The following is a 17706-nucleotide window of genomic DNA, read 5'->3' on the forward strand; positions in this document are numbered from 1 at the left end:
ATTAAGTTAATATGACCCAATTCCAACAGTTTCCTGCCCTTAAAGGTATCTTGACCAAAATTTAAAATTATACATATTATCTGTTTCTGACTCCATTCCCACATCTTAAAATTCTTTAACACAAATTTTCTTTCTTATTCTCTAAGATTAAAAAAAGAAAAACCTAAGCTCTGGCTTTAAAACAATTTAATCTAACACTACCCAATGCATGGATCGAATTCATGACACCTCAAAAAATTCCAACTTTGCTTAAATTCTACCAATGACTGAGTTTCCATCACTTGGAAAAACATCTATCTGGCAAAAAAAAAAAAAAAAAAAGTTATTGATTTTAGTGCCTTATTTATTAAAATAAAGCTTTCATAGGGTTCCAGACCTAATACATGGCATTCAATCTGTTTAATTTAACCAAAATGTCAATATGTACATTTATCTATATTTATATACTACAATCTGAACCCTTTCTTCAAACAAAATCTTATAAGGAAACTTGCTACATTCAACACTAAAACAAATGCACTTCATCTGATGGAGCACCATGAAAACTAGTAATCTAGAGGGAGTAGTAAACCAGCATAATCTATTTTTTGTCCTGTGCTGATCGGAAAACATCTACAAGTCATATCAGAGTAGTACACTTGAATGAGTACATCCTACTATTTTATCTTATTTGCTGATCCTAAGGTTAAACAATGGTGAACAGTCGTATTCTCATCAAAACTTCACATACCTGGTCAGCTAACATAAGTACAGTTTTCATTGTGAACCTTCTTGAACAGAAATTGAAGAGGTCTTCAAGGCTGGGTCCAAGAAGATCCATGACTAGCACATTGTAGTCTTTTTCCTGACCATACCACCTAACAAAACAAAAAGGGAAAAGGAAAAGCAAAGGCATTATGAAAAGCTGATTATCACTTAATATCACCAAATTTTTTAAAATTCTTAAACCTTAAGAATAAGTTTTCCCCCTCTGGTTCAGATGATGAACGCACTGAGTAAGTACATTGTTGAACACAAAGTAAGGGTAAGGAGACTTTTCTTCTGTCAAGTGACCCCATTGACCTATTAAGACAAGTCTTGCCTGGCAGCCTTAACACCCCTCTTATGAGGGCAGCTGAAGTTTATACACATCTGCCACTGATTCCTGTGACCTTGGGCAAGTTCTTTAATCTCACCTGGTCTTACTTTCTAATTGAAGAAATGAAGACTATGCATATCAGTCATTTCAAAACATTTCAGAAAGCAAAGATCCCTAATATTATATCTCTTATCCCATTCCCCACCAAGTATTTAATCAATAATTACTTATCCTTTTTCTTTAAAGGGGTCACATTTTTTGTTTAGTTTCAGATTACAGGTAACAATCAGTATTACCACAAAGATGAAACTTGTTTTCCATGGGAATCATGTTTTCCTTATCCCATGCTGTATTGTGAAAAAATTTGTCCCCAATAACTCTGCTAATTTCAGAGACTTCAAGGGCTTGGAATCACTGCAATAAATGATTTCAAGTTTCTATCTATACTAATAAAAGCCTAGATGGCCTCGCGCACAACGTCGTCACAAGATGCCTGCACGCACAGCAGAGGCGGGGAGGCAGCCGCTCCGCGCAGTGAGGCCTGGGGGTCCCACGGTGTGGAGGAGGCCTGTCGCGGCAGTGGAGGGCAGTTGTGGGCGATTGGGCCAGCAGGGGAGGGCAGTTGTGGGCAACCAGGCCAGCAGGGGAGCAGTTAGGTGTCAATCAGGCCGGCAGGCAGAAACGGTTAGGGGCAATCAGGCAGGTGAGCGGTTAGGAGCCAGTGGTCCCGGATTGTGAGAGGGATGTCCCAGATTGGAGAGGGTGAAGGCCGGGCTGAGGGACCCTCCCCCAGCCCCCCTCCCCATGCACAAATTTTGTGCACTGGGCCACTAGTATGACTATAAACATTACTGCCCTAACCTGTGTGGCTCAGGCCCAGTTGTTTGGAGCATCATCCCTTGACCAGGTTTGATTCCTGGTCAGGGCACATACCTAGATTGTGGGTTCAGTCCCTAGTTGGGACGTGTGCTGGAGGCAACCAATTGATGTTTCTCTCTCTCTCATCAATAAAAAAAGTAAAAACTAAAAAACAAAAGTTCATATTTCTTTCTACACTTTAGCTTCAACTGTTCTTGAAAACTTGATGCATGAATAACTGCCATTAAACACAGAAGGAATTCATTTCACACCCTCTTTGCAGAAATAGGTATGTTGGTGGGGAAAGAGTTTCTGTTTAAACTTCTAGAAATCTTGCCTACTAAGCCTAAGAAAAGCAACAGATGTGGCTATGGCAGAGTTGGTCTGCCCTTATTGTACGCAAAACTGTTACTCACAGTAAGTATTCACTTAACATTGCCAACAGATTCTGTGACTTTATGCAAAAATTAAGCAAAACAAAATATGATATATATATATTTTTAAATATGATATTTTAACTCTTGATATAAACAAGATTAAGGTCCTACGGTATGTCATCAATGTTTTAACAAAATGACATTGAACAAAACATTATTTGAGAACCTGCTGTACAAGAATGTTCTATAATTTTCCCTCTTCCTTCCCTATTTTCCATATGGGAATTCAACACTTCACATTCCTTCAAATATTTACTTGAAGGGAAAGCTTGCAGTGGTGAAATAGGAAGAAGTGAATAAAACATAACAAATAATAATAATATTAAAAGGTAAATGATGAACCAAGTGAATAGGTTATGTTTTCCTTCCCTTTTTTCCCACCCTTTTTTCCTCTTCCATTACTTAATCGCAGAGGCAAATTTGTGCTAGAGAGCTGTCAGAAACTTCCAAAATCAGTTCTGGCCACTATAAATGCCCAATAATAAAAACTGTAGCAAAATTTTAATATAAACCTAATTTATTCAGGTTATAAAAAAAGAGAACTTATTCTATACAACAACACCAAATCCAGAAAGAGTGAAGGCATTAGGGAAAAGCACAAAAAGTCAAAGGCAAAAGGGAAAACATAAAATAACTCTCATAAGACCCCATCTCCTCTGTACATCAGCAGATTTGCACCAATGGCTTGCTGACAAAGCTGCAATAAACAACCATCCAAGCCCAAATCCAAACCTGAAATGTAAAAGACACAAATTCATACTTCGTATATTCATGCAATTAATTACACATAATTTCACAAACACATTTTGAGAAGTGCTTTAAAATAAGCCTTAACAAAATACTCTTATAGTTATTAGAAACGAGAATTAAATGAGCTTAAAAAAAAAAAATCAGGTTTTTTTGCCCAGCCGGTGTGGCTTAGGGGTTGAGCATCCACCTATGAACCAGGAGGTAATGGTTTGATTCCCGGTCAGAGCATATACCAGGGTTGAAGGCTTGATCTCCAGTGGGCAGTGTGTAGGAGGCAGCTGATCAATGATTCTCTCTCATTACTGATGTTTCTATCTCTCCCCCCTTCCCTCTCTAAACTAAATAAAAATATATTTTAAAAAATAAATAAAGTTTTTATTGGGTATTTTTCTCCTTACTTGCTTAGTGTATAAGACATATCCACTATTCTCAATGTGAAGATAAATCAGCCATAAAAAATAGTTTAAAAGTAAATGTTTCAAAGGCATTTTCCCCCCATGGAATAACCATGCATTTCTAAAATAATTAGATCTTCCTGCTGTGTGTATGTCGGTTATACTTCCTTTTGGTCTCAAGGAATTTATAATATAGCTTATTTCTCTAAAGCTAACACCTCATACCCTCCCCATCTGTGCTTTCCACCTGTCTAACTCATCCAGACATTATTACACACAGATTAGAAGCTAGGAACAGTCTTCTGTTTATCTGAATCCTATTTATTCACTTTCTACCTTCACCTCTATATTTCCCATTTCTATTCTGGGAGCTTCTATTGCATCTTAAAAAAAAAAAAAGATACCTTAAGGTCTGAAGAATATGCTAAGACAGTGGTCGGCAAACTCATCAGTCAACAGAGCTAAATATCAACAGTACAACGATTGAAATTTCTTTTGAGAGCCAAATTTTTAAAACTTAAACTTCTTCTAACGCCACTTCTTCAAAATAGACTCGCCCAGGCTGTGGTATTTTGTGGAGGAGCCACACTCAAGGGGCCAAAGAGCCGCATGTGGCTCGCGAGCCAGTTTGCCGACCACTGTGCTAAGAGAAGACAAGGTCCACCTCTTTGTTATCATCTCCTTTCCCCTAAATCCATATCTAGACTAAATTAAAATATTAAGACACACATAAAAGCACAAATGTAAGATGATACATTCACAAGTCACTGGGGCCGACAAAAAATGTTAACATAAAATGCAGAAGACCCAAAACATCACGGGAACAAAATTTGTTCAAAGAAGCCTCATGAAAATGATCTGTTACAGTCAGATCCTGAAGAAGGGACAATATTCTGAAAGGAAAGGTAGAAAAGGGCATGCTAGATAGGGGCAAGAACAGACCTATAGAAGGAGAGTCAAGGTGGCTGATAGCTTCGGGCTATATTAACAAGGCCAGTGGTCGGCAACCCCCCCCCCAACCCCCCCCCCCCCCCCCCCCGCCGCGAGCCACACGTGGCTCTTTGGCCCCTTGAGAGTTGCTCTTCCACAAAATACCACGTGCGGGTGCGCACGTACAGTGCGAATGAAACTTTGTGGCCCATGCGCAGAAGTCGGTTTTCGGCCTGGGTGAGTCTATTTTGAAGAAGTGGCATTAAAACACTCAAGGGGCCAAAGAGCCGCATGTGGCTCCCGAGCTGCGGTTTGCCGACCACTGAGCCAGGCTAAAGAGCTTTTAAATTTTATAAATAACTAGGGGGATTATCAAGAGTGTGGCTGGAACATAATATAATTAAATCAATATTTTAGGGTTAGCCTTGGCATCAGAATGCAATATGAAAATAGAAAGTAAGGGAAGGAATGACAGTGGCATGGGGACCAACTAGAAGTGTTATATTACAGTTGGAGATTTGAGGCAAGGTTTTTTTTTGAGGATTCTCTATAAAAATGGAAATATCTTAGAAAATGATTAAAATAATTAAAAACAAACAAACAAACAAATTTAAGTGTTGCTATGAGACCTAAGGACTTCCCAGAGCAACAAATCAGTGTAATTATCTTAAGTATGCAGTTCAGATTAAAACACCCAATTATGTTCCATTCCTATGACTAGGACAACAACAGAAATAAAATGTATTTGTTTAATGTAGGTCCTCCGCTTTAGAGTATCAACTTGATATGTGTAATGGTTAATTTTATGTGTCTACCTGACTGAGCTAAGGGAAGCTAAGTAAACCATTATTTTGGGGTGTCAATGACAACTAGCACATGAGTCAAGAATGACATTTGAATGACAGACTAAATAAAGATGATCATCTTCCCCAAAGTAAAGGGCCTGAATAGAACAAAAAAGGTGGAGGGAGGGAGAATTCACTCTCTTCAGGATACCCACACTCCTGGTTTTCAGGCTTTTAGGCTTAGACTAGAATTAAACTGGTTTTCCTAGGTCTCCAGCTTGCAGACCAACACATCACAGGATTTATCTCCATAACTGTGTGAGCCAATCCCTCCTAATCCCTTTCAGTATACCTATATGTAATCCATTGGTTTTGTTTCTCTAGAAAATCCTAACACACAAAAAAAGAAAATCCTAATACAGTAGAGGCAGAAACTGTATCTGTCTTGTTCACAACTCTATATTCCCAGCATCCAGCACAATGCCTTATATACAGGAAGCTCAGTAACATTTGCTGAATTAAAGAATGAAAAGCCAAGTAAGAGGCTGTAAAACGCTAAGTGCTTGATTGGACAGATAAGGAAAACAAAAGGAGTACAGAATACTCTGCACTGAAAGTTTAAAGTCAACAGCAAGCACCTATTCACCTTTGATTCAAATAAGCCAAATAATTACACAACTTTAAAGGTGAAAGTTTTTATAGGCAAATGTCTTTTTTCCCCTATGCCATTTATCTTCCCATCTTTAGGTTATTCATGTCAGTCCTCAGTAAACAATTAAAAAGTATAAGCACTGAATCAGTGCCATAATATACCCATGTTCACAGCATCTACATTTTCAAGACCCTGTCTCTTAAGTTTACTCTTGACAAGACATCATCATCCAAACTGCTCTCAGACCATACCACTGAGTCAACTAAATATATTTAGTAAATATATATTTACTAAACATCATTATATACTGGGCTTCATTCCATAGCAAAACCCCAAACCTTTTAAAAATCTCATTTCCTGTCTGTTTCTTGGATGTATATTATTACCGCTTCCTAAAAACTGATTTCTTGTGACTTCAATAGCCCATTATCCCAACTCTCCCCTTGATAAACTTTGAATTCCACCAGTCGTTCTCAATTTATTTTCTCTGCTATCTCTTCTATCCTGATTTTGCTGGAATCTAAACCCAGTCCTAATTCCCTGACCTAAGTTTAGTTCTGTATTTTCTGCTACTAACTTCACTATATAAATGAGCTAAACTTGGGTTACCCTGTCGCTTTAAACTCAACATGTCTTTTCATAAAAGCCACCTATAGGACAGAATAGTCTGTGAGGAGAATCAAAGTTTTGCCACCCCAAAATATGCCTTTGGGGATACTGATTTAAGCTGGTTATTAAAAAACAAGATTCCGAATTAACCTTTCACTCTCCCCCTTACCTGCCTAAAGAAATGCAGATAGAAACTCCTGCTTAAAGGAAGGAAACATTCTTAGTATCATAATATGCAATGTGGCAGAGTGGGAGAAACCTAGCAATGCCTGTTTGAACTTTATTCTGTGTACCATTGTTTCTGGGTGGCCAACAAGAATTTGTTTACCATCTTTGCTCTTTCTCATCTACCTGCAAATTGTGGGCTTTAAAATCTCAGACCTCTGCCCCCATTTCTTTCTCCTTTGTCCAAAAGGGCATATACTGGTAAAAACCTCAACAGCCTAATGCTCCTTTGGGTCTCATATTTTTATGGCACCCCTGCACATACATCCACAATAAATTTTGGATATTTTCTCCTGTTAATCTCTCATGTTACCTTGATGATAAGCTCAGCTAGAACTTAGAAGGTGGGAGAAAAGCTATTTTTTGACCCCCTCCATTATCTGGCAGTATAGGGAAATTAACTTCCTGATGTTGCTGGACTAGAACTAAAATAAATTCCAAAATGCCAATACCACTGAGATGCTAATAGACACCTAAACTGATGAATGTCAACAGCAAGCCTTTACTGTGAAATTAACGGACACTGGCATTTAATGACTGGAATTCAAACCTAAATATTCTAGTTTACATTTTGTAAACTGGCTGCCAGTTAGTGAGTTCAGCTGAATGTTTAAGAAATCCAATATAATAAAAGCCTGATAAGTGTCCGACCGTCGTTTGACCAGTCGCTATGATGCACACTGACCACCAGGGGACAGATGCTCAGACCAGTAGGTTACCTTGCTGCTGGTGTTCGGCTGATCGGGACTGGGCCAGACGGATCAGAGCCCTCCCGCGGTCCCTCCCTGGCCGGCCAGCCCCAATCGGGACTGGGCAAGACGGGCGGACACATCCTGGAACCGTCCCGCAATCCCTCCCCACCCCGATTGTGCACCGGGCCTCTAGTAGTAAATAATACAGAGATGATGAATATTCCCAGTAGGAACTGGAGTTAATGATGCATGGTACTCCTAAAATTCTATGTGTGAGCCATAACTTTCTACAGGGCTCCATTAAAAAAGTAAATGCACATAGATAAAATGAATCATGCCTTCTCTTTACCCAGCACTATGTTAAGAATCATAAAAGATACTTTCATCAACGAGACACAATTCTTTCCCTCAAGAAATTTCTAGAATGCTTTCCTGTAGGAATGCATTAAGTGAACAGGAAAATGATTCACATACTGGTTTTCAGAAATCAAAGCATTTGATAGTATGAGATTACAGTGTACTTTCCAGTACTACGTTTCCTGGTATAGGGTTTCCTGAATTAATCTAATTCATGGGAGGCAGCAAGTAAGAATCCTTATCCATTTGTAGTTCTAAGAAAAAATGGGGGTCGGTGGGTGTGAACAGGGAAGCACTATTATTAATCTGTGAAATATGGTACAGTACAGTGGTTACTAAACTTTGCTGCACACCAGACCTTTTATAACTTATGATGACTAAGTCATACCCCACACCAATTAAATCAAAATTAGTTCAGGTTAGCTAGAAGCCAGGTGTCAATATTTTTTAAAGTTCTCCAATATGCAGCACAGTTGGGGAACCACTGGTGTAATTGAAAGGCAGTAAAATCTATTCAAATAACATATTAGCTATGTGACTTTAAGCAAATGAACCACTTAGACTCACAATTTACATGAAACCCCAACTTAGGGTATTGTTGTAATGATTAAATAAGACCAGGACAATACTTGAATAATGGGCAAGTATTTTTTTTTTCTTGCATGAAGACATAAAAAGGAATGTTTAGCCACAATGAAGTGAACCAACTACCCACTTATTTCAATAGTATTTATCAATGTGTCAACCATACATTAAAGTTAGAACACATCATTACTACATCAGAGAATGAAAGAGGTATCTTTTATCCTTATCATCCAATCAATTTATATAACACATTTAAAAAAACCTCTAAGACCAAGTTGGTCTTACAAAATCCCTTTTATAAATGAAAGCTGACATTACAAATTACAGTCTTCATTTCAGGTTCAAATCTATATGACATCACAGACAGAATCCTAACTCTCACTGTAACTTTTCCCATTTTCCCTTTATATTGAGGATTGGAATATGCTAAACCTTTTTGAACAGCACTTCCAAAGTCCCCATTAAAACAGCGCATTCCACTGATACCTTACAGAAAAGAAAAAAAGCAGTATTCTAGTTCTTCAAAAGAGTAAGGCAAAGAGCTCAACTGCTACTAAGCATTCATCATCCCAACTGATTATCTTATTAGGTAAGACTAACAGTATATTTCATGTTAATAAATATTACTAACCTGCAGCCCTGTGTAGACAAATAACATAAAGTTCAGAAAAATAATATGTAACTGTAATCCAAAAGACCAACTTATAAAAAAAAAAAAAGGAACCTATATTGTCACAGAGTAGCTTTATCAAAGATTAGCAGTATTTTTTTTTAATCAAATATTCTTTCTCTGAGTAGGAACTACACCAGTGCATGTATTTGTTAAAACTGACTCAGTGGCACATTAGAATCTGAACATTCACTCTGTAAATTACACCTCATTTTTAAAAAATCCCATTAAGACATGCATTCGTTCATGTTGTATGATTATTGGTCATTCAAAATTTTCAAGAACCACCTGAGATGGTACTGGAAACAAAATAACAAAAAGCATCATTTAAACTAGGTAATCATCCTATCTAATAAAAGAATAATATGCAAATTGACCATCACTACAACACACAATATGACTGCCCCGTGTGGTCAAAGATGACTGCCCCCATGTGGACACAAGATGGCCATCACAAGATGGCCAGCAGGGGAGGGCAGTTGGGAGGTACCAGGCCTGCAAGGGAGGGCAGTTGTGGGTGATCAGGCCAGCAGGGGAGGGCAGTTGGGAGGGACCAGGCCTGCAAGGGAGAGCAGTTGGAGGCGATCAAGCCTGCAGGGGAGGGCAGTTAGGGGTGACCAGGCCAGCAGAGGAGGGAAGTTGGGGGCAACCGGGCCTGCAGGGAAGGGCAGTTGGGGGGGACCCATGCCTGCAGGGGAGGGCAGTTGGGGGGGGGGGACTAGGCCTGCAGGGGAGGGCAGTTAGGGGTGACCAGGCCTGCAGGGGAGGGTAGTTAGGGGCAAACAGGCTGGCAGGGGAGCAGTTAGGCATCAATCAGGCTGGCAGAGGAGTGGTTAGGGGGTGATCAGGTTGGCAGGCAGAAGCGGTTAGGGGCAATCAGGAAGGCAGGCAGGTGAGCAGTTGGGAACCAGCAGTCCTGGATTATGAGAGGGATGTCCGAATGCCTGTTTAGGCCCGATCCTACCAGGTAGAATCGGGCCTAAATGGGCAGTCCGACATCCCTCAAGGGGTCCCAGATTGGAGAGGGTGCAGGCTGGGCTGAAGGACACACACCCCCGTGCACAAATTTCGTGCACCGGGCCTCTAGTTTGTACTATGAAAGCTATTAAGGTACTCATTTAACCTCAGAAAAACTTCTGTTAAACTCAAGGACTAATTTTAATATAAACAGAATAAGCGTAAAATAGTCAAATTGTAATATGTGCTTCAAATTCTCGTTTTGTTTTTATAGCGTTCTTGACATTAACATTCTTACTATAAACATTGACAGATGAGAAAACGTTACTAAATGCTACTTTTAGGTACAGCTTAAATATATTTTGAAACAAACTGATCTAACTCTAAAAATAAACCAAGGTAGTAAAATCCATGTACTATACTACACATGGGTTCACAAATATTTACTCCAATTTAAAATACAAAAAAAAGTTTTCATCCTGCAATCCACAGATTGAAAAGGGAGAACAAGAATTATAAGCATCTAGTTAAACAATAATACAAGCAATACGTTTATAGAAGAGCTTTTCAGTTTCTCTGTGTGAGGCCAATGCCATAAAGTGAAGGAGGCAAAGTATGGCTCTGCAGGATCAAATGAAAAGGTGTGGGGCATGAGAACTGGCATGACTTGACGTTGGCATAAAGGTGAAAGTGGTTCACAGGAAAATTCAGAGTTAGGAGACTCTAGTACCCCTCTGAAAGTCAACAGTCTAATTTGTATTATGAGGTGTTAGGCTGTATCTCTCAGGTCTCTTCCAGTCAAAAATGCTACCTAAGCATCATTACATCATTCCATAACTAGGAATCCATTATAAGCCAATAAAGCCTCTTTAGTATACCGTGGATTTAGTTACCCTATGAGTTCAAATCACATTTCTCGTGCATTCAGTGATCTTTCTAATAAAGACATACCCAGTACAGATGTCACCTTTGTTCTCTGATAACAGCATTAGAATTTATTTACAGGACATATCCTCAGGGCCAAAAAGCTAAGATTAAAATTTAAGCTGCTTTTAAAACTGAAGAGGAAGGATTAATTAGTACTTTAAAAATATCTTCTAGAGAATACTTGACATTCAGAGGGGGAAAAAAAGTTAAAGTTAAAAATACAAGGTAACAGTTCTCCTATGCCCCTCCCAACTTCTTTATTCATGATTTCCTTATAAAAGTAGATTCCACTAATTTACTTCCTTCTAAACGATAACCTTGGTTTCCCTCACAGAGATGTCATTTTTAAGAATCTTTAGTGGTGTCTCATCCTATATAATAAAAGGCTAATATGCAAATCGACTAAACAGCAGAATGACTGGTCGCTATGACACGCACTGACCATCGGGGCAGACGCTCAACGAAGGAGCTGCCACCTGGTGGTCAGTGCACTCCCACAGGGGGAGCGCCACTCAGCAAAAAGCCCTTAGCCAGGCTCACAGCTGGCGAGCGCAGAGGCGGTGGTGGGAGCCTCTCCTGCCTCCGAGGCAGTGATAAGGATGATGACTGCCGGCTTAGGTCCGCTCCCCATGAGGGCATCCCCCGAGGGCTCCGGACTGCAAAAGGGTGCAGGCCAGGCTGAGGGACACCCCCCCCCCCTCGAGTGCATGAATTTTGTGCACTAGGCCTCTAGTTACTAAAGAACATTCAAAGGTAAGATCTAAACATGACATCAAACTGTGATGAAATGGTTTAGCTTCTATCTGAAAACAAGTCTTAAAATGTCAGGGCTGAAATTTCTGAAATCAACTAGGCCAGTGACTTTAAGAAGGGAAACTTGTTCAAACAAATCCCTACTCAAAAGCTCATTGCAAAACTTTTTCCAGAAGAGTAGGAAACTTTAAACCTTTCTGTCCGGTACTCTCCTTTCCCACTCTAACAAAATTAGTAAATTACTAAGTTGGTAATATCCTTTTTATTTCACAGATGTGAGAAAATGATAGGCCCAAAGAGGTTAAGGCACTGACTAACCCCAGATTACTCAGTCTGCACATGGCAGATCTAGAGCTTGGTTATACCATAACTGTTTCTTTGGAGAACACATTAATTCAGAGTGTCACAAAGAAAGAGAGTGTTGTAACAGAAACTCAGTAATTTTAATTGAGTTCCCAGAGGCCAATTCACAAGGTCCAAGGATTTCAGATTCTTAAAAATATCAAGAGACTGAATGTCATCCTCTCACTCTTGCTCTTTACACTGGATGCTATGTCTCTAGGTAACAATAGATACTTTAACAAGGTCCTTACTAGGTAAGGGGACCTGATTAGGCAGATCTGCTATGTAGGTCAGGTAATTTGCAGTTATTTTTTTCAGATCTATCGAAGTATATTAAAGAAAATGGGGGTCAGGGGGTGTCAAAACATCTAAAACAAAGGATAACATATAGTTTGCCTTATTCAATCTAGCTAAACTAAAGTCAGTTTAATTCATTATTTACCAAATAAATATTTATTGAGTGTATAAGATATGTAGGTAATGTGGGGAAAAATTGCCACCCAAAGAAAGACTTACCTAAGTCTTTCTTAGTCCTTACTGCTTCAGTGGGAAAACAATTCCCATACTTAAAACCAATGAACCACTTTTGTGTCTATGTACTGACTCTACCATTCCTAAAACAAATTTACTCCTTCCCCACCCTCATCCAATTACTACATTTCTGCCTGAGACTACTCCCAGAAGCCACACTCTATTCTTGGATGCCTGCCCCAACCAGTTCACCAAGCTCTCCTAGAGCCAGATCCTGAAATCCCATCTCCTCCCCCAGAAAGCCTTAACTTGAAAGCCAGGTTAATCTCTTTTAGCTCTACCCACACACAGTTTATAACTACCACAACTCTCTGTACACATCTTATAATAGATGCCTATTAGTTTGTTCACAAGTTAATTTCCTTTACTCATTGCTTATTCAGTATATTAACCATTACTCTTGTTAGGTACCAGTGTCATTATTAAATAAAAGCTACTGGATAAAAGGGCATGTATTTAATTTGGGTTTAGCACTGAAAATGCCAGGTGCTTAATGCCTTTTTTTAAAAATGCCCTTTGAAAATGATTCCAGATATATTAAATTCAACCTGATTTGTGAAATTTACAAAATATCCCAATATGGATAAATCTAAAAAGCATTATGCTAAGTGAGAGAAGCCAGACACAAATGTTACCTCATATACTAGTATGATTGCATTTACATGAAATTCTAGGAAAAACTAGTGATGAAAGCAAATCAATGGGTGCCAGGGATAGACAGATTACATTCGAAGGGAAAAAGAGTTTAAAATTTTTAGGTTAATGCAATTGACATTTTCTTTGAGAAGGAAAACACGTAGGTATTTAAATAAAAAATTTCATTCTTCCACAGTCACAAACTTACTTTCCCACAAAGCAGGGTGTTTTCTGTTTTTAGGGATGGGAATAATTTAAAATCTCAAATCTGGATCATTTTAGATTTCACATTAATCTTTATCTCAAACGATAAACCTGGCATTTTCTTCCAAATAATTTACTTTATCACTTAACAACCAACAGAACATTTCATTATTCAATTTCTCCGTTTAAAATGTCTATCAACATTGGAAATTATTTCAGGATAGTGTTAATTTGGTTGTTTCCACATCAGAATGAATGTATGTAATCTAGCTCTTAATTCAAGATTGGAGGAATAGAAATTGGAAATGGAAGCCACAGTGCATACCAATTCCACTTAATTCTCAACTATCCCTGGATCTTTTTGTTATTTTTGAGTAATTGCTGGAGAATCGCTGGGTTTTTAGCTATCTTTTAGTACCTATTCTAGGAAAGGACTCTTGAATCTCAAAAGCCAAACTATTCTAAAACCCTTTAAACATTTTCCCTGATGTGACTGACGAGTTACTGACAACTCAACAGGTTAAAGTTACTTATCAAACTGTGGTTTCGTGATTAAGCTTTCTTTTAATACAACTGAGATCTGAGTATAAATTTCAACATAGCGCTGCGCTCAAACTGCCTTTGCCATTACCCATAGAAATTTAGTACCCGGACTGAAATGTAGCCAACACTGCCATTCTTGAAAGAGTAATTAACACCTTGAGAAGGACTTCGCATAGTATCATTTAGTAATTTCACGTCGAACTGCTGCAGAGATCAGACTGTCATTATGCCACCTCCTTTCTTGAACCCCACTACCACCCGCAGCTTTCTTCTTGGCTTTTCAAAGGTTTAATCCACTCAGGACTGCTAACGGGGGAATCCAGGCACCTTCCCTTGTGAACCCACGCAGAGAAAAGGGCAGGAAAATGCGGTTGAGTCACGTCGCTCCGCCATTTTCTAAGCGGAGGAGGAAGACATGTTGGAACAAAAACACAACAAAAGAGCAGCCATTTCCCAGGCCAGCTCCAATAGCAGCCCGCGCTGGCTGAGCCGGTCCCCTCGGCACCTTCAAACCCACCTCCCGGCACAAACCTAACGCATCCGAGGTGCCGGGCGGAGGGAAGCGGCCTCCGACCCTGCCGCGCAGGCATCAGAGCTGACCCGCAGGCTCCCTAACCGCAGCGCCTCGGGAAGGGCGACGCAAGCTAAACGGAGCAGAGTGCAATCCACTGAAAATCGACATTAAGTTGACAAACTGAAATGTATTCTGTGATGGTGGTGACGAACGGTTCAAAGGAAACCACTGGCTTAAAGGCGACCCAGGTATAACTCAAACGCCAGGGCCCGGATGCAGCTGGTCCTGTTACCTGCCTCGGCCACTGCCCCATTCCCGACCCGAGTGCTTGGGGTTCTTACCGTATGTGGGGGATGCCAACCCCGCCCTGAAGAATTTTATAGAGTTTGCTCTCGTACAGCAACTGCGGGTGTCTGGCCTTCTGAGACTCTAGCTTCACTGCCACTTCCTGCAGAGGGGAGAGGGGATAATGGCATCAACATCCCTGTGGACTCAATGTCACTCGGAAAGGAAGGGAGACAGGAGCAGAGCTCCAACTCGTGACCAGAAGGTGAAAGGGGGAGGCTGGGAAGAGAAAGCTCTCTTTGTCATTATAAAAGGAGGCTCCGGCCTCAAAGGCCTTTTCAGGGGGGCAGTGACGAAATCCGCACGTCCTCTCAAGTGCAGGGAAATGATTCATGCAGAAAACGTAGTGAGAGGTTATGAAGAAATCGGGCGATCGGAAGCCGTCCTAATTTAGAACAAGAAGCCCAGTCGAATTAAAAAAATAATCGCTGGAAAAAAAGGTTCTGCCGTTTTCACCTTAAACGACGGTAAAACAGATTACAATCCTGGGAAACTTCCCAGTTCACCCAAGCTTTCTATCGTGGTCTTTCCCTTTTAGGGCAAGAGCTTGGGAGAGGTTCCTAAGCCAGGGAAGCGGGCTCCCTCCGGACCCCCGGTGCGTGCGGTGGGGGTGGGGTGGGGGCGGAAAGGCCCGAGCAGTTGGGGCGCGGGGTGAGGACAGGCGCAGCGTCGTCGCGAACCCCACCCCAGGAGATTACCTCGCCATTGGTGATGTTGATCGCCAGATAAATGTCCCCGAAGGAGCCAGACCCGATCTTCCGTACCAGTTTGTATTTCCCTCCGACAATGAACTCGGCCTTGGAGCCGCTGCTGCTCGCCATCGTGGGAGACGAAGGCGGAGGCTGGGGCCCAGCCCCGACACCTCGGAGAGGAGGACGCGGGCCTCTGGGCTGGTCCCCTGAGCAAGGCTGCGGAGGAAGGCGGCCGGGAACCGAGCACGTCGGCTTCTGGCGTCACAGGGCCCCGAATCCGCCGAGGGGAACCCGATCGCCGCCGCCCAGTCCGGTTTCTTTTTGCTAGGTTGCAGTTTAAGCGGGGTTCTCGCGGCTCCCAGGCTGGGCCACTGGTGTCCGGGCGGCCGCCACTGCCTCGCTTCCGCGGCGACGTCGCGGGCTGGAAAAGGGGCGCGGTGAGTTAGGGCGGTGATATACCGCTGCCACCACTGCCGCCGGCTCCCGCCCGGAGGGACCCCTGTCACTCCGCCGACGCCGCCATCTTGTTACTCCGGCTCTAGCCAACGCAAAATGCCCCCAGTCCCCGGGAGCCGCTTCTTCACGGCGCAGAGCACTCTGGGAAAGACTTCTCAGCACTAGCCCCGGAGGGTCGGCAGTGAGAAGAGGGCGGAACCGGACCCGTGAAAGTCGCGGCTCACGCTCCAAGCGTCACCCCGTCACCGCCCAACTGCTCATGCGTACTACAGCTCGGCTGACTGCGCAGGCGCGTGATGGCAAGCTCCTCATTCCCGCCCCCCCGGCTCATTTTCACTTCCGGTCGCCGGCTGTTCCACTCTTGCTACCTGTTTGTTAGTCACCTCGGCAACGCCCGGTCCCTGAAAGGCCTTGCGGCGCCAGGCCTCCAGAGCAGTTAGAGAGGAGTCACCTTCGTTTTTCTTGTAAGATGTCAGCTTCAGGTCTTGGAGTTGGGTCTTGACCTTTGCTTTCTGAAGCGGTTTTAAACCTTTGATCTTTCCGCCACTCCCTCCGCCCTCGGCTGACCTAGTCCAGCTCAATTTGTTTTGAAAGGAGCCGTCGCCTCTGGTGGAGAGGTAGAGAAAAGCAGCCCAGGACTGGCTGGGTTTGTTGAGGGCTCTCCAAAAATCAATAGAAACATATTTAAAAATAAATAAGTAGCCAAGCCAGTGTTGCTCAGTGGTTGAGCGTGGACCTTGGAACCAGGAGGTCAGGGTTGGATTCCTGGTCAGGGCACATGTCCGGGTTGTGGGCTCCATCCCTAGTATGGGGCGTGCAGGAGGCAGCCCATCCATGATTCTCTCTCACCATTGATGTTTCTGTCTCTCCCTTTTCCTTCCTCTCTGAAATCAATAAAAATATATTTATAAATAAGTAAATTTAAAAAAATAAAATTGTACTTTATGCTGAGGTTTTATAAAATGGTGCTAATGGTAGGTAGCTGTTTTGTTAATATCCTTATTTGACAAAATTAAAGTTGACATTTTATCTGCCCTCTTTTTTTTTTTTTTTTTTTTACTTTTATAAGCTTTTGAAATCTCACACTTTGGAACCCATTAGTTTAAATGACTTTTAGAAGGCCTTCCAACTGAGATTCTGTGATTTTGTGTATATATTTGATGTCTCCTCATTTGTTTCCAGCACTGACAATACCCAGCAAAATGATATGAGTGGCCATAGCCTTTTCAAATGTTATTTCATTTTATTCCATCTTAAGATTTAAATTTGCCAGACTTAAGAAGGACAAAGGTTGGTTTTTGTTTGTTTTTTAAGAAAGTGAAGTTCTTAGGTGTCAGCTATGACTCAGCCTTTCCCTTAAAATTGTGTATCATTTATGGTAACTTTCAGCCTCAGCAGTTGAAGAATTACCTGTTTTAGGTCCTGCTATTTTAAAGTTACAAGACATTCTGTGCTTATTGAATCAGCAGCAGCTTTGGTGTAATGGAAGGAGTCTTCTAAAATGTGCCAAAATGCAATTTCTAACTCCTGGATCAGATGAATTCACTAAAAATATAATCAAAAGTGTAGGCCTAGGGTGGGCTGGGTGAAGGGGGGGGCATGGGAAAAGGGGACATCTGTAATAAAGTATAGGATAAAATTTTAGCTTTGAGGGAGATATCACATCTAGTTCAATAATCATATTTTTAAATGCTTTACAATTTCCACATATCAGTTATGCCCTACTAGGACAAAAGTGGCTTGCCCAAGATCATACAGATGATATTAGAGGCAAAGAAAGGAC

The 17706-nt window shown here is 41.4% G+C and overlaps 1 protein-coding gene across 7 annotated transcripts in view; it reads right to left on the minus strand.

Annotated features, from left to right (window-relative positions):
- CSNK1A1 (casein kinase 1 alpha 1) overlaps positions 1-16130 on the minus strand; it is a gene marked incomplete at its 3' end in the record, with an annotated part of 39965 nt that extends 23835 nt beyond the window's left edge. For 2 of the 7 annotated variants that reach the window (XR_013813604.1, XM_079772837.1), the window contains exons 1-3: positions 15474-16130; positions 14772-14878; positions 731-857 (exon numbers count right to left, since the gene is read on the minus strand). Coding sequence is in view for 4 of the 7 variants with exons in the window: in XM_079772837.1 (XP_079628963.1) it covers positions 731-857; positions 14772-14878; positions 15474-15596 (357 nt within the window). The remainder of the gene's footprint in view (positions 1-730; positions 858-14771; positions 14879-15473) is intronic. The other 5 variants (XR_013813606.1, XM_079772840.1, XR_013813605.1 and 2 more) reach the window with 4 other exon arrangements.
- Between the last annotated feature and the right edge of the window lie 1576 nt (positions 16131-17706).

This window comes from Cnephaeus nilssonii, assembly GCF_951640355.1.
Source record: "Cnephaeus nilssonii genome assembly, chromosome: 5".
NCBI classification, from domain to species: Eukaryota; Metazoa; Chordata; class Mammalia; order Chiroptera; family Vespertilionidae; genus Cnephaeus; species Cnephaeus nilssonii.